At 36.8% G+C, this 18,603-nt stretch overlaps 1 protein-coding gene across 3 annotated transcripts in view; it reads right to left on the bottom strand.

Annotated features, from left to right (window-relative positions):
- The window catches only part of PCCA (propionyl CoA carboxylase, alpha polypeptide), a 577,332-nt gene that overhangs the window by 296,655 nt on the left and 262,074 nt on the right, over positions 1-18,603 (bottom strand). For all 3 annotated transcript variants that reach the window (XM_006879382.1, XM_006879384.1, XM_006879383.1), the window contains 2 exons: positions 15,609-15,687; positions 10,233-10,335 (listed from right to left, as the gene is read on the bottom strand). In XM_006879382.1, coding sequence (XP_006879444.1) covers positions 10,233-10,335; positions 15,609-15,687 — 182 coding nt within the window. The remainder of the gene's footprint in view (positions 1-10,232; positions 10,336-15,608; positions 15,688-18,603) is intronic.

Here is an 18,603-nt window from a genome sequence, read left to right as displayed (position 1 = left end):
TATTGTAAAATTACGTTAAAGTTGAAGAGTAAAATAAAAAAATAAATGAAATAAAAATAAAATAAAATTTAAAAATTGCACATTGTGCTAAGCGAACTAACTCAGTCCTGTAAGGACAAATATGGTAGAAGACCATTATTATAGAACATATATAAGGATCCAAGAGGAGGGGGTAGCAGAGGGGTGAGGACAGGTGGGGGTGGAGAGAGGAAGTGGATAATTATAGAGTCTTACACTTCAGTGGGAGGGTGGAGGGGTGGGTAATGGAAATGGGAAAGACCCAGAGTGAAAAACAATGTATACAAATTTTGTAAGTAAACTACTATAAAATAAAAATTTTGTTTAAAGAAAAGAATACATATTTGTCAGTGGTGTTTAGGAACAGTGTAAAAATGTTAGTTTAAACAACCACTTGTTTTAACCATATAAAATATTTATGCTTACATCTAAGATGACTTTGAGATATATATATATGAATGATTTAGCATTGTTTTACTTAAGGTATATAAATTGCTAAAAAGGCATGATATTACACTACATTATGACTTTCTCCATTTGTATTAACAGGAAACCAACTAAGGTTGAGAATAAAATACTGGTTACCTGCTAAATTTAAATTTCATAGAAAGAGCAATTTTTTAGCAAAATATTACATTTGCTAGAGAATCAAAAGTTCATTTGTTTGAAAATTATGTCTAGTCTTTCTGTTCATTTTTTTAAAGTCCTAAGCACCACTGGGCCAATTGGCAGCATCAGGATGGATGGTGAAAGATTGAGATTGTTCACAGCTTTAGTTTGCTTGGCTCCACAATCAACACTGTTGGCACCACTAGCCAGGAAATTAAAAGGCACACTGCCATGGGAAAGCCTGCTGTTAGGGACCTCTCCAAAGTACTGAAGAACAATGGTGTCTCTCTGGAGACTAAGGTGCGTATGATACAGGTCATGGTCTTCGCAATCATTGTTATGCATCAGAGAGTTAAACAATGACCAAGGATGATAGAAGCAGAATTCATGCCTTTGAGCTGTGGTACTGGAGAAGAGTATTGAGGTTACTATGGACTGCTAGAAAAACAAACAGATTCATCCTGGAAAGGGTCAAACCAGGCTGCTCCTTGGAGGCAAGGATTCTAAGGCTCCGTCTGACATACTTTGGACATATTGCAAGGAGGGACAGGTCCTTGGAGAGGGACATCACACTTGGGGGTGTGGAGGGACAGCACAGAAGGGGAAGGCCCTCTATGAGGTGGATTGATTCATTGACTGGGGTAATCGGGATGGGTGATTCGGAGACGGTGCGAATGGCACAGGACAGAGCTAAGTTTAGGCATGTTGTACATATGGTTGCTATGAGTCGCAAGTGACTTGACGGTACATAACAACAACAATAACAACAAGAAGTAGGAGTGGCACCCACTTCCTAAACGACTTGCCTCCAAAAACTATGAACAGTGCTCAGATCTTTCATTCATAGGGTCATTATAAGTAGTCTATGACTCATGACAGCCCCTAACAACAATAACAACATAAATTTTTAAGCATTCAATAAAAATTAGTTTATTTTTATGTATAAATGAAGAAACCACATAATTGAAAACAAAAGTTTTACGAAGTACTTAGAGAAATTAAACTTTAAATACATCACAATTTTTAACAAATCTATATGTATTTAACAGGAAAATTTTGCAAAGTATACTGCTTACAATAATGGGTGACTGGAATGCAAAGTTGGGAACAGAGAAGAAGATTCAGTAGTTGGAAAACATGCACTCGGTGACAGAAATGGAGCTGGAGAATGCTTGAACTTTGCACAATCAATGACTTATTCATAGCAAATACATTTTTTAAGAGACATAAACGCAGGGTATATACATGGATTTCACCTGATGGTACACATAGGAATCAGATCGATTACATCTGTGGAAAGAACCACTGCCACTGGAGAAGCTCAATATCAGCTGTGAAAACTAGGCCAGGAGCTGATTGTGGAATAGACCACCAACTACTCATATGCAAGTGCAAGCTGAAGTTGAGGAAAATGAAACCAAATCCAAGGCAATCAAAATATGATTTTGAGTCTATCCCACCTGAATTTCAGAACCATCTCAGGAACAGCTTTGAGGCCTTGAACACTAATGAGCGAAGACCAGACGAGTTGTGGGAAGATATCAAGGGTATCATCCAGGAAGAGTGCAAATGGTCATTGCAAAGACAGAAGAGGAACAGAAGACCAAAATGGATGTCAGAAGAGACTCTGAAAATTGCACTGGAGCGTAGAGAAGCCAAAGCACAAGGAAGAATTCAAGATACTAAAGAGCTGAATAGAAGATTTCAAAAGGCAGCATGAGATGACAAAGTAAAATATTACAATGAAATGTGCAAGGAGTTGGAGTCAGAAAATCAAAAGGGATGAACTCGCTCAGCATTTCTTTTTTTTAAGGTACATTGAAAACTTTATTTTGGAATTTTTGTCATCATTTCTATTCTTGTGAAATGCTGACAGACATATAGATCAATGGAATAGAATTGAGAACCCGGAAATCAGCCCATCTACCTATGGTCAACTGATTTTTGACAAGGAGATAAAATCAGTTAGGTGGGAAAATGACAGCCTTTTTAACAAACGGTGCTGGCAAAATTGGAAAACTATCTGCAGAAGAATTAAAATAGATCCCCAACTCACTCCATATACAAAAACCAACTCAAGGAGGATCATGAACCTAGGACTAAAACCAAGGACTATAAACTTCATTCAAGAAAAGCTTGGAAGAACTTTAGTAGTCCTAATGCACAACATAAAGACTCTTCCAAGTATTTTGAAAAATTTACAACTAGGAGAAGATAAAATAGATGAATGGGACCTTCTAAGAATCAAATCCCTATGCGCATCCAGAAACTTCTCCAACAGGGTAAAAAGGGAAGCCACAGACTGGGAAAAAGTGTTTGGTAATGACATGTCAGATAAGGGACTTATATCTAGAATGTATAAAATACTTGAGCACCACAACAAAATAAAGGTAAATAATCCAATAAAAAAATGGGCACAGGATATGAACAAACACTTCACCAAAGAAGATATTCAGATGGCCTACAAGCACATGAAGAAATGTTCAAAATCCCTAGCTCTGAGAGAAATGCAAATCAAGACAACTATGAGATATCATCTCACCCCAGTTAGACTAGCAAAATTTAACAGAACAGCAAGCAACAAATGCTGGCGAGGTTATAAAGAGACTGGAACCCTTATTCACTGTTGGTGGGAGCATTTCTTAAGCTCAAGGAACTGAAGAACAAATTCAAACTTTGAGGTGCTATAATCAAGGATGCTTTAGGAAGAATATTAAATGATCCAGGAAGTATTAAAAGAAGATGGAAGGAATATACTGAGTCACTGTATCAAAAGGAATTGGCAGACACAGAAGAATTTAATGAAACAACATATGAGCAAGAGCCTATGGTGATGAAAGTTCAGGCTGCTTTGAAAGAAATGGCAAAAAATAAGGCTCCAGGAATAGATGGTATACCAACTGACATATTTCAGATAACAGATGCTACCCTGGACATGCTCACCAAGTTGTGCCAACAAATCTGGAGAACAACCACTTGGCCAACTGACTGGAAGAGATCTATATTTTTTCCCATCCCAAAGAAAGGTGACCCAACAGAGTGTGGAAACTATAGATCATTGATTTCACATGCAAGCAAGATTTTACTGAAGATTATCAAAAAATAACTGGAATAGCACATCAGCAGAGAACTACCAGAAGTCCAGGCTGGGTTCAGAAGGGGTCGTGGTACTAGGGATATTGTAGCTGATGTTAGATGGATCTTAACTGAAAGCAGGGAATACCAGAGGAATGTCTATCTGTGTTTCATTGACTATGTAAAGGCATTTGATTATGTGGATCATAACAAACTATGGTTGACTCTGAGAAGAATGGGAATCCCAGAACACTTGATCGTTCTAATGCGAAACCAATACTTGGACCAGAAGCAGTTGTCAGAACAGAGGAAGGGAACACTGCATGGTTCAAAATTGGGAAGGGCGTGCGCGAAGGATGTGTCCTATTTCCATACCTTTACAACCTGTATGCAGAACAGATTATCCAGGAGGCTGGACTCTGTGAGGAGAAATGTGGGGTCAAGACTGGTGGAAGATCTATCAATAATCTGCGTTATGCAGATGACAGAACCCTGCTTGCTGAAACTGAGGAGGACCTGAAGCACTTGCTGCAGAGGGTCAAGGACTGCAGCCTCCAATATGGATTGAGGCTCAATGTCAAGAAGACAAAGGTTCTCACCACTGGACCAACTGGCAACATAAGGATGGATGGCGAGGACATTAAGATCGTTCACAGCTTTAGTTTGCTTGGCTCCACAATCAACACTCTTGGCATCAGTAGCCAGAAAATTAAAAGGCATATTGCCATGGGAAAGTTTGCTGTTAGGGACCTCTCCAAAGTACTGAGGAGCAATGGTGTCTCTCTTGAGACTAAGGTGTGTCTGATATAGGCCATGGTCTTTGCAATCACTTGTTATGCATCAGAGAGTGGAACAATGACCAAGGATGCTAGAAGGAGAATTGATACCTTTGAGTTTTGGTGCTGGAGAAGAGTATTGAGAGTACCATGGACTGCTAGGAAAACAAATAAATACATCCTGTAAAGGGTTAAACCGGGTATCTCCTTGGAGCCAAGAATTCTGAGGCTCCGTCTAACATGCTTTGGACATGTTGTAAGGAGAGACTGGTCCTTGGAGAAAGACATACTGCTTGGCAGGGTGGAGGGACAGTGCAGGAGGGGAAGGCCCTCTATGAGGTGGATTGATTCATTGACTGGGGTAATCAGGATGGGAGTGTCAGAGACAGTGCGATTGGCACAGGACAGAGCAGAGTTTAGGGCTGTTGTACATAGGGTCCCTATGAGTTGCAAGCGACTGGATGGCATATAACAACAACAACAAGAAGAAACAACTGCTTACCGAAAACAATTTCATTAAAATAAAGTATTTTACATAATGCAAGAACTTCAGCATCTACTAAAAAAATAGGAGCAATCCTACAGTTGAAAAGAACCAGTTTAAGTCAAAGTAAATTTCTGTACCGTTTCAGCATAGGAAGGTATACAGTAAATAATATTGCTGGGGGAAAAAAGAGTAGGTGATATTTCATGTATACTTCAATTAATGTCTTCTTTTAAAAAAAAAATCACACAAGAGGAGATTGCTCAACCTTCTCCCACTGAGCAATTGGTGGATTCAAACTTCAACTAAGTGCCTTCAAGATTGCAGGGAAGCTTCTTACCACTAGGCCACTGGAGCTTATCACTTAGTATCTTTGGATGGATATTCGAAACACAAGTCTACACCTTGGAATGGAAACTGGAGACCGTGAAGATAAGATTGAAAAGCACAGTAGCTTTTCAGTGAGTACCTTCAATAGTTTGTTAGTGTTACCAAAATAGAAATATTGCAAGTGGATAACATTAACAAACAGAAATCTATTTTCTCACATTTTAAGAGGCTGTAGTTGTTATGTGCAGACCTGTCAACTACCACCCAGGCTAGAGGTCCAAATTCAGAACTTGGGAAAGTCTTTCTCTGCCTCGGAGAGGGGGAAACCCTTACCCCAGCTTCTTCAGTATTGGAGATCTCCAGGTGCTAGTTAGCTCCCCCCAATCCCATTTAGGTGCTTTTCTGCCTAACTGGCTATCCTAGAAGTGATCAAGTGTAAGACAGATACAACACTGATGTGGCCTCATTAACCTAACAAATACTATCTATTGACGAAAAGGTTGGTATTCCAGCACATATTGGGGAGGGGAGATTTAAATTCTTTACCAGGTAAACAAATTATATAGTATAAATAATTAAATAAAGGAAAATAAGTATATTTAAAGCCCTCTGACTATAGATCGTGGTGTCAGATTTGAAAAGTTATCACATTCACACAAGAGGGTTACTGAAAGACACTTTCACCAAAATGTTTTAATATCCTTAGACTGTATGCCAAAGCTAATTTTAAAATATTTTAAAGTACAGATATAAATAAAATTATATAATTCAATAAACATCTTAAAGTACCACTAACATGAAAGATAGCAACCTGGTTTCTGAGGACAGCAAAATGACTAAGTCCTAATTCTGTATTGTGATCTATAATGTGAAAAAATGCTAAAAAACATAATACAAATAGTCATTGAGTCAATTCCAGCTCATGGTGGGCATTCATGAGGTTTCCCATACTTAAACTGATTTATCTGTCCCTAGGAGATGGATTCACACTGCCTGCCATTTTGTTAGCAGCCCAGTACATAAATCAGTTCCCCAAAGTTCTTCAAACATGTGCTAGATAGGAAATTTAAAGAGTAAAAGATTAATGATGTTTCTATGATCTTAAGCGAAAAGTAGCTCTAATATTTTTCCCTTCTTTATAGACCCATTAAAAGCCAACCATCTACTCAACACAAAAGTGCACCTGATCCAAGCTATGGTCTTTTCATTTACTTCCTATGCATCTGAAAGTTGGACAATGAGTAAGGATAACAGGAGAATACTCAAGGCATTTGAGTTGTGGTGTTGGAGAAGAGTGCTGAATATGCCATAGTTTACTAAAAGAATAAAATGGTCTGTCTTGGAGGAAGTACCATCAGTGCAGTCCTTACAAGCAAGGATGATGAAACACATCTCACATGCTTCGGGCATGTTATCAGGAGAGGCCAGGCCCTGGAAAAAAGGCATCATGCTGGAAACAATGAAGAGTCAGAGAAAGAGAGAAGGCTTTCGGCAAGACAGACTGAGAAAATGGCTATAAAAATGAGCTCGAGGGTATCAGAGATGGTAAGGATGGTGTGGGATAAAGCAAGATTCAGATCTGTTGCTCACAGGGTCACTATGAGCGGTAGTTGACTCAATGGCATCTACCAACAACTCTAATACATAGATGTCAAATGGGCATCTCTAATTTGTCCAACATCATAATCTTAATTTCCTTCCCAAATTATGCAACTTTCACGGTCTTCCCATCTCAAGAAATGACAGCTCCATTATTTTGATTACTTATACCAAAATTTCTAAAATAATTTTTGATGGCCTATTTTGTTTCTTATGCATTGACACTAAAGTCCACCTGCATAAAATTACCTAGAGCTCAACCATATGTAGGTTTAGAACCAATGACATAGGGGAGGCAGAAGTTCATGCCCGATTAAACATGAACCAGAAAGCAGACACTGACATGTGTGAAATTAAGAGTTTCAGGTCTAAGAGTGATGTCCTAACAGTGAAGTAGAATAAGAACCGGCTATCAACCTCTGAACTCTCCATGGCAATATTATCACTGGCCCAGACTCCAGCCCCGCTTAGATGAGCAAGCCACTCACTTCAGTAGCATGCTGCCTCCCCGATTACTTCCTTTCCATGGAGGGAGGGCCGATCGCCCTTTGGGACATAATAAATCTATTTTAGTTTTTATTTTCACTTCTATGTCTTTACCTTTCTTTTTTTTTAAAAAATTGTGATTTTAATGAATGTTTACAGAAAGGTTGGATTTTTATTCATCTAGTGCTCCAGCAAGGCTTCATCCTATGTTCTTGGCCCAATACTCGAATAATGACTCAGTGTACACAGAGATTATTCCAAACAAGACCAGCAATAGCCCCTCTAAGGACCCTACTCTCTAAGCTAACTCTCCAAAGAGCCACTGAAATAGCTGTGCTCTGTACTACTTTGGTAGCTTGGGCACAATTCCCTTTTCTCGTTTTCTTGTCTGGCTTAATTCTCTAATCAAGTAAGGAGAGTGAACCAGGGCACTGACTCCACAGTAAAAATATCTTTCCACCTCCCCTCACTATCACTGAACCACGTTCCCATGATGTCTTTTCAAAATTACCACAGTAATTTTCTAAGGAATCTCTGTTTCAACTGCTGAATCTAGGAACTCACTTTAATGACTGTTAAGAATCACTCCTGATGCAATACGTAAGCAATCAGGTAGTAAACAAAACGCAGCAGAACCCACCCAGCTCCTCTGTAAGAAAAAAGACCCAGCAATCTGTCCCCATAGAGGTTACAATCTAGAAAACGTCTAAGGGCTGTTCTACTTTTTGTATTAGTTGCTAGGAAGTGAAGCACAAGAGAAGTGTACACTGGAGGCCTAAGAGTAAGGCGCTGAATCAACCAATTGCTCCACAGGAGAAAAATGGGCAATCTCTTCAAAAAATCTCTGAAAACCCACTGGAGGGTCAACGGCGAAACCGTTCTGACTCAACAGCAGCACACAACAACAATAACAAGTGATGACTCTTTATTCCTCTTTGTCTACATTAGGGAGCTCTGATGGTGTAGACTGAGAGACTTACACGACTATCGCAAAGGACATGATTCTCTAGTGCTTCAAATCTACCCGAGAGAAAGACAGACCATCTCTTTTCAGGTGGTTTATAGCCTTGGAAATCAAAGCCATCCTGTGTGCCAATGAGTCAAATACAATTCATAGTGACCCTATCAAAAATGGATCTGAACCTTGTCCTATATTGTGCCATCCTCCTCTCTGACACAATTGAGCCCACTTCAGCAGTCTTCCTCCTCCAACAGCAATGAGTTTTGAGATTTTTATTATCTCATCAGACAATAAACCTATGCTGGCCTAGTAACTTGTAAAATTCAAGAAAAGTGATCGTTTGCCAGCTCTGAGCTTAAAAGGCATCTTCAAGTTTCATCATATACTGTGGGAAACCTGGACAGATATGTAAGACTATACTTTTAGAAATGTCATGCATACAAGCCATGTGGAGATGCACCTGTTTTTTTCAGAAAGAAATAGAAGCTCAGTTGCCCCATTGTTTCTTCTGAGCCTCGTTTTTAAGCTATCTCTCCAAAGCACCTAAAATGTGAGATCCTCTTTAGACCTTCCAAATCAGTCAGTCCAACATGACTATTTACCAAGTTAACATCATATAGAGCAAAAGAAGTGCCTTGTTAGCACATTCTGATTTACTACAGGCTTCAATGGAGTAAGACTGTTTCACTCATCTTTCTACAAACAAATCCTACAAGAATACCTATCTCAGGAATTGCATGTGAATTTTTGCAATACAAAATCAATTAAATGGGGGGAAAAAGAAAAAAATCATTTATGTTTACTTTGCCTTATTTCTGAATAAAGCAGACCAAAAAAATGACATATAAGTCTAGATCAGGCATTCTTTTAATATACAAGGAGAGTATAAATACATTTCTAAAAAGAACATACTTATTTTGGCATCCTGGGTTGAACTATGTCCTCCCAAAATACATATATATATAATTATATAATGAAGAAGCTATATCATGCTTTCATGATCTCCTACATTCTGATAAACCAGATCCTTGAAGATGATTAAGAGTGGAAACCAACACCTTGTAGCCTCAACACAGTCTTAATCTAGGTAGTTCTGGTGGCCTAGTGGCAAGGAACTGCACTGCAATCCTGAAGGCACCTGCTGTTCAAACAGAAAAAGATGGGCAATCTCCTCCCATTCAATTAATTGTCTCTGAAAATCCACCAGAGGGTCAGCCTATGGGTCAGCTGTGGCTCAACAGTACACAAGAACAACAACGACAGTTTTAATCTGATATAAAGGAAGAGTCTCTAGAATGTGGCTTGTAATATCATGTAATTCATTAAAAATAAAAGTGGTGGAAATTGACACAAGGAAGAAGCATCTCACTATCATCAAGAAAGAACTACCAGAAGAGAGGGCTTCTGCTGGAGGAAGTTTTACAACACCAGGGAAGGCCAGGACACATGCAGATCTCCAAGGACTGCTTTGTCGACAATTACTAAAGAAAACAAGGGTTTTTTTTCCACAATCAACAATAGTTGGCCTTCCCCTAGAGATGACATCCTGAATTTAGACTTGTAGCTTCATTAACTGTAAGAAAATAAAAGTGCTTGTTAAAGCCATAAACTTATGGTATCTCCATTACAGCAACATTACGATACCTGGTCACACCTCTTCAGAATATGTCATTTGGACCTCTAGGTTTTTTATATCATTCTTCCAAACTCACATATCGGTATTTCAACAAAAATTTGTCAGATTCCAAAAGTAAGAAATCAATTAATACATATTTTATACATATTCAAACACAATGAACAATTAACAATAATTCTCAAAAATATATATTGTTTATTCATATCGGAAGTACATATTAAATGTATACGAAAAAGTAGAAAGCATTTAAAAATGTACCTGTATTTCTATATGACGAGGGTTATCAATAAATTTTTCTATTAGTAGTCTATCATCACCAAAACTAGAAGCAGCTTCCTGGGATGAAAACCTAAATCCATCCCTAACATAAAAAAAAAAGAGAGAGACCAGTCAGACTAACTAAAATATATCGCCTTCAGCAACACAGAATCAATTAGATGTTTACTTTGCTTCTGAACAAAGCTGATAAAAATCAATTTAGTGGACACATAGTTATATTTGGTTCAACTTTGACTCTTCACTCACTAGCCCTATGGCCTTGGGTAAATTATATAACTTCTCTAATCCTAGATTTATTATCTATAAAGTGGGAATATCAATATTTATTTCATTAACTGATAAATATGAGGAATCTGACCCAATCAAAGCACATAAGAATAGTTCCATTTCTCCAATTATAATATTAACTAAGGATATCGTGTTATCAGGAGGGAACAATTCTCAGAGAAGGACATTATGCTTAGAGGGGTGAAGGGTCAGCACAGAAAAGGAAAGTCGCCAATGAGATGATAATATGGATTGACACAGTAACTGTGGCTTTGGGGGCAGGCGTGTCAGAGGTGGTGAGATTGGCTCAGGATAGGACAAAGTTCAGAATTATTGTTCATAGATGAAATAGAAGTCATAGTTGACTAGATGGCACAAAGCGACATTATATATAATTAATAATTAAAATTAACATCCAATGATAATATTCATTCTACTAGTGAAATCGGAGAAATGCATATCCATATTATTCAGAACTCTGAAGATGTAAGTAAAAATGGCCTAGCCAACTGCACAAGAGAAGCATACCACAGCAAATATATTTATTAGGACCTGAACATATAATTGGATTTGTTTTAAAGTTTGTAATTCTCCCCAGCACATCAAACCCAATCATTAGTAATTTTAAACTGTTAAGACTGAATAACATTAAAAGAGAAATTTTAATAAAAAGCATAAGAACTTATTTTTACTTTACTGCTATGCAGTTTTTGTCTTTGCAATGACTTTGTTTTACTTCTTCATGGATGAAGTCCTTAATGTCATCTCCTATCTTGGTTTTTTGTCATTAGTGTTAATATATCACTCTATTCTTCTCACAATTTTTAACTTCAGTTGAGAGACATTCAGGGACACATTTTGGTTCTTGAGGACTTGTCTTCATTTTCTTCCCCTTCAATTTGAACTTACACAGGAGTATCCTACAGTCATTATAATTGGTGCATAAATTTTAATAATGATTAAATGACCTCTTAACAGGACTTCCTTGTATACAATGGGTAGTATACTACCTCTCATAGCATTGGACTTTAGGCTAGATTATGAAATGTTCTTTTTGATGATGAATATGACACCATTCCTCTTTTTCATGCTTGGCATAGTAGATCATATGGCTGTATGTTTCAAAATGGCCAGTATCAATTCATCTCAATTCACTAAAGCATAGGATGTTAATTTTTTTTAATTACTTTATTATTTTTTGTTGCACGTACCGTCAAATCAGATCTGACTGGTACAGGAGGAAATTGTCCCTCCTTCTCCGGCAGAGCATCTGGTGGATTTGAACCGTGTACCTTTGGGATTGCAGTACAGCTTCTTGCCACTAGGCCACCAGAGCTTCCCAGGATGTCAATCTTTACACATTTCATTTTGGAAAACTTTCAAATTTCCTAAATTCTCTCTGCCGGAGAAGGAGGGACAATCTCCTCCTGTACCAGTCAGATCTGATTTGACGGTACACGCACACAAAAATAATAAAAAATAAAAATTTTAAAAAAATTTCCTAAATTCTGGCTTCCTACGGGTAGAATATATGCCAATTACTAATGAATGTCTGCAGCAGTCTGTCCTCATTTTGAGTCTTGCCATATTAGCAAATGAAAGTCCTCCATGGGATAAAAACTTTACTCCATCTATATCATTAAGGTAGACTCTAGTTTGAGGAGACAGCTCTTCTTTAATCATATTTGGAGTGTCTTCCAACCTGAGATCAGCTATCTTCCAGCACGACATCCAACAATGTTCTTCTGTGATCCATATGGTTTCTGAAGCTCTATTATTCCAGAAGTGTTAGGCCAGTAGTGCTGCTTCTTAATTTATTTTCGGAAGCTCCCCAATTAAAACAAGCTTCAAAGCAGGAGTGGCATCCACTTCCCAAATAGCTTGCCTCCAGAAACTCTATGAACTTGGAGAAATGATGAAAGTTATACAAATGTACAGGTCTTTCATTCACAGGGTTGCTGTAAGTCGTCTACAACTCAACGGCACATAACAACAACAACATAGAGAGAGCTCTGTGGGCTTGTGGACAGAAAGTTATGCTACCAAGCCAAAGGTTAGTGATTTTAATCTGTGGCACCCAGGCCTGGTTTTAATTGGTTTTGGTCAAACAGTCTTCTAAGTGGCATGAAACTGCTCTGTACAGAGGTATCTCTGTACAGAGGTAAGTCATGGTTGCTGTGATGCAAAACACTGTGACACTAATATGTCAAATGTGATAATGGTTACCCATGATGGACAGTGTTTGCTGGAGCTCCCTGATTAAGACAAGTTTGGAAACAGTAGTGGCATCTATTTCTGAAATAGCTTGCCTCTGAAAACTGGGAACCTGGAGAAATGATGAAAGCTATACAAGTGTTCAGGTCTTTTGTTCATAGGGTCACTATGAGTCATCAACGACTCTACAGCACTTAATGACTACTGAAACCATGGGTGCCCTTACTGATATTTGAAATACCAATGACATAGCTTCTTTAGAATGAAAATTATTGAATATTATTTATGCCTCTATCTGCCTTTATTTTTCTGTACTTATCACATTAAACAATAGTGTGTAATTTACTTTTTTGTTTATTGTTTATTCCCCAGAGCAGGGTTTCTGAACTTTGGACCTCTTTTGTAGAATGGCACATGAAAATCGTTTTCAATGCAAAGCATAAAATGCACAGGATATAAATTACATTAAAATGTCATTATTAAAGCATTTTAAAATCAAACTGTAAAACTCATGCTTGTTTATTAATTCATTTATTACCAATGAGTCAGAACCAACTCATAGCTGACTCTCCAGCATGTTTTGGGGAGGCAATAAATCACATGAGAGGAAACGGCCTAATTATCTCCGTGGGAGCCATTTGTAGATTTGCACCACTAGAGAGACACTGCCTTTGGATGTCCAGTAAAATTTTTTACAAAATACACCACCAGAGCTCCTCAAAGTAAACACCAACACATGTCTAATGATTGTGTGACTTTAAGGTAAGTGCAACAAATAGAACTTGATGAAGGAAAAAAAGTGATTTTCTATTAGTGAAAAATCCTACCGATATTATGGACTTCTGTGTACTACAGATACAAATTTACTACTGAGATCTATCACTTTATAGAATAAAAGGCTAAACTCTTATAAGAGGGTAATAAGAGGAAAGATTTCCCCATCCAACTCTGATGTACCTGTTTTGGATTCTACGTGCCTATGGATTAAAAATGAAGGATGCCAGCTCTAAAATATAAAATCCACAGAAGAAGGAAGTTTTTTTGCTGGGGATGGTCCTTTTGTCATTATTGCTACACATCCGAAATCCAACTGTAACAATGCTTGTCACATAGAAGGCTCTGAACAAATACTGTCAATCCAAGCAATGAATTTATTCCTATCAGATACATAAGTAGAAGATGGAATATGAAACTCTGCAGTTAGTTCAGTCACTATATGGCATCTGTGCTGCATTGAAAGTGAATCTGATATTTAAAACTTGTATTTGTCATATATCATTATCCCACAGCACAAGGTAATCACATTGCCTGATGTTCAATCAAATAAACAATGGTGATCTACGGCAATTTTCTTTTAAGTTAAAGTTACCTGTGGAGGTCTCCAACACAGTGCCTTTGCATAAAGTTTAGTTTTGCCTCTAAAAGATTTTCACCTTACCTTTAATTTGGAAGCTAATTTCTGAGTTTGACTTGGATTCCATTGCCCTGGATAACTTTCACATTGAGTGCTCCTGTTCTCGCTCAGCCTCACTTGAACTAGTCTAACACTGCCTGCATCTGCGGCCATAGTCTCATTTGTTCATTTCTTTGGTCACAGATATCAAGCAAATACTCCATGTAATGTTTTAATTTTAACTTCTTCCTAAATCCATCCCAATTGTCTCAACTCATGTTTACCAAGATTACAATTAATATACAGTCATTAGGTAGGAAAATAGCTTCCAAAAAGGAGCAACTTGGTTTAGTCTTCATTTTTTATGAATAAAAAAAATAAAATAATATAGTGTTCACTATGCAAAAAAAAAATCCCCTACTTTTATCAGTTATGCAACTCTTCACTTACTTTTGTCCTTTATGAACAAGAATATAAACAATTCCTTTAAATGTTTCTCTAAATAGTTTCACTAAAATACAGAGGCATTTTCATGACCTCCTAAAGTATCGAGTCTCCAGGAAAACATCACTAAGATAAGAAAGAACAAAAGAAGCAAGAAAGGAAGGAAAACAGGAGAAGGGGGTATTGGGGGGGTGGAGAGAATGGAATAAAGCTAGCTGACCTGACAATTTAGAAGACCAAAATACTTTAGAACAGAGGGAGGTGAGAAAGGTAACATTAATAATAATTCAGTGAGTTCATCCCTCGCCTCCAAAAAAAAGTTATAAGTCTCTCCTGTTGCCAAACCTGAAAACAAGTAAGAAATACACACAGATCTGAACAGAGTCCCTTAGAATCTGCCTACATTTGGTAATTTTTCAAACAGTTATTTTCTAATCAATGTGATGTCATCAATACATTGGATTTAAGAATTTTAGTTATTCTTAAGAGTTACTTTTTGTAGCTGAAGCTAATAACAAGAAAATATTCTATATTTACAACTGAGACCACTCCACTTAAAGGATAAAATTTCCGTTTTGGGGTGGTGGGAAATATATATTTCACATTTACAACTTTTATGAATTGGCAAAGGAAAACAAGCACCTGGGATAATACATAAGATCTTAGTGAAATTATAATTACCTCAAATTTGGAGACCATAATTAAAGTTATATAACCAATGTTACTGTCTTTTGCCTATAAAACAGAATCATGACTACATTATTAAAAATATAGACACTGTAAAAACAGAAATAGGATCTTTGTAAATTTTTAAGAAAGTAATAACCTTTCCATAATGTAACTGTCACTAAAATATACGTAAGGAAATGCTCTGAATTATTTTCATTTTCATCTCATCTAAAAGAACAGAAATCATGAACAAAAATCAGGGTGCTTATCATAATTACTCCATTATGCTTCTAGTATCTGTTTGTCAGTTTAATAAAACTCTGGAAACTGCAATTTACATCAAAAATATATTTTGGACAGCATCTCACCTGGTCTCTTCATCATCCCAAGCGATCCGCATGCCTTTCCCACCACCACCTGCTGAGGCCTTGATCATGACAGGGTAGCCTAACAGCAGGGAAGAATTAGACAGAAGTTCAGACTTTGATCATGTCGATGTATGAACATGACAACTGACCACATGTTCAATAACGCAGAAGACAATAACTAATTTATTTAAAAGTTCCTTTCTCTACAGTTAGTAAATGACACCAATATAATGATCTTATGTATATTTTAAGAAAAACAGAATGTGATCAATTTAAAAGAACATGGCAATATTTGTATCAAAAAAAACAATGACACTTTCTCTAATAATGAAATAAAAGTTAACAAAACATAAATTATTTGACAATAGATTCTAAAACCTGAATCACATATAGCATTAACTATCACAAGATTTGAGAAGCAAATCACAGCAACAAGGACACACACACACCCCCCACACAAATGTATAATCCCCAAAACCAATCTTCATGTATTTAACAGATTAAATTCTCTTTCAGAACTAATGATTCATAGGTTTCTGAGATATTTTCATCTGAACAGTTCCAGGGAGCTCCTACTGCTTTATCAGTAAGAAATGACATGCGGTATTGTGGAAAATCAAACCAAGGCGCTTATATCAAGGGCTGTTGCAGGAGATCTATGGTCACTGCAATGAATCATGACATTATTCCATGATCCTATACATTAAATAATGACTGCCTAGGACCAATGGGCTTTATGAAAATATAAGGCCCCAAACAAAGAACTTTACCCATTAGTTTCATAAAACCAAAACTAAACCAATCCCATTACCATTGTGTCATTTCTATCAAGTTTCTGTGGTCACAAGTCTTTACTAGCGAAAACTGCCCATCTTCCTCTCATAGAGGGGCTGGTGGATTCAAACTGCTGACCTTTCGATAAACAAGGCAACTCAACACATAACACCCTGTTAGCAAAGAAAATTATAAAATTATCTTTACTTATGTACTGGATATTTATATTTTATTATCAAGTAAAAATGTTGGCAGTTATAATCTATAATTAGATTTCTCAAGAAAAGTATAAAATCTCTTTCTTTGAAAGTTTTTGAAAACAAGGTGAATATACTCATATTTCTAAACCCATTTCTTTATTCTCTCTCCTAAAGAAAGAAGAGATCTGTGATGGTTTAATACCAGTAAGCCACCTAGCAAATCCTTAGAAGAAAGGGAAAAGGAGGGTCAAATGTTACAGACCTTTCGACCCCTCCACCACAAATATCACAATGAACTTCAACTTAGTTAAAATGTTACTTGCTTCCTAAGCATTTCATAACTAATTATTTCAAATGTAATGAACATTGTCTACTCTGTCTAGCTGTATTTACACGGGACACATTTTACCTTCATGACTATCAAAAACAATGACTAGTACAGTGAGTTGATAGCATACTGTTCTTACATTTTGAGCCTTATTACTGCAGAAGGGAAAGGAAAAGTTCTCAAATAATGTATCACCAGGGATTCAGAAGATAAAAAGTAAAAAGATCACAAGAAGGCAGAAAGAGGGGGGAAAAGGAAATTTACAGAAAAAATGTCTTTTTAAAGAAATGGCCAGCAAAACAAGGCTATGAAAAAATTAGCACAATAGGAGCATTCCAAGAAAAATAGTGGAGACAAGACAGATTTGGAAACAGGCAAGTTTTGAAAGTAACTCATAAAATTTAGTCGAAATATAGATGAACTTGGGTTAGTGGTAGAGGGAACTGAAAACTGAGGTAAAGATTGAGACAAAGAATGGAAGATCACACAGGCCACAAGTCCTCCTTGAAATGGCCAAAAATAGCCCTTGACTAGGTCAATGCTATATATACACTCACAATGAATGTCAAATCAAGGGCACTAAAAATCAGTAAAGAAGAATTAACCTGTTCCTGAGCAATGGCAAGGCCCTTTCTGAACATTAGAAACTAGAACACCAAATAAAATATTTTCTAACAATACAAAAGAATTTTTAAACACATGGATCTATACCTCTCAAACACTTATCAATTCAGCATCAAAAACTATGCATGTAGTAGGAAACCACAAAATGATGTGACATTCACATCCTGTCCATCTACCTATATTTAGTTCCTTGTGAGGATTAGAAAGTTTAGATTTCATTTTGGTTTGGTTTTGGGGGCATATCAGATGGGTTTTGGTGGTGGGGTGTGTTTGGGTTTTGTTGTTGTTCCATTAGAATTACAGCAGAGTTGCATACCTAGACAACACTGTTATTTGTGATGTTCAAAAGAATACTAGTGAAAAACAAGGTGGAGAAACAAAATACATAAAAGAATTTCATAATCTAATTTTGAGTTTATTTAGAAATTATTTAAAGGTAAAGTCTTCTACTCATCTGTTTATTCTGTCGTTAGATAGCAGAGAAGTAAGGAGCAAGCCATTTGAAAATGAGGAGAAAAAATAAACCTGTACAGATAATACAAAATAATATCAAATCGCGAAACTCTCTTCCTTGTCTCTATTAGGTCTCTGCCATTCTAATTGGGATAATAAAACTGGAAGGAGAAGTCAATACATAAATTCAGTCAAAAGTAGCATGTCTGGCAAATTCAGAAATAAGTATCAACTACCTTATAAATATTAATAATCTCTTAAGAATGTATCTAGTTTGCACATGAAATTTTCACTAATGTTTTCTCATGTATATACTTTATCAACTGAAGTGCATATTTATCCCCATGTTGAGCTTTTCTCTTTAATACATTTGGGTCATTATAAACTCCAGGCGCCAAATGCTTGAAATAGTAAAACATTCATCTTAACAAAATATGGGATTTTTAAATGTGTTAAAATGAGGTGACTCTCACTGGATAAATTGTGTTTACTGCATTGAAGCTGATGAGGGAGAGAATAGTTTAAAATTAATATATTTTAGGGCATTATGATTATCATAAGAGTCCGGAATGAGGGTTGCAGAGTGGCATATACTTGGGATGGGGGTGGGGATGTG

Source organism: Elephantulus edwardii, unplaced genomic scaffold (genome assembly GCF_000299155.1).
Source record: "Elephantulus edwardii isolate Elephantulus edwardi_28Jun2011 unplaced genomic scaffold, EleEdw1.0 scaffold00003, whole genome shotgun sequence".
NCBI lineage: Eukaryota > Metazoa > Chordata > Mammalia > Macroscelidea > Macroscelididae > Elephantulus > Elephantulus edwardii.
The sequence above is the reverse complement of the archived record's forward strand: the minus strand, read 5'-3'. Positions and strand labels throughout refer to the sequence as shown.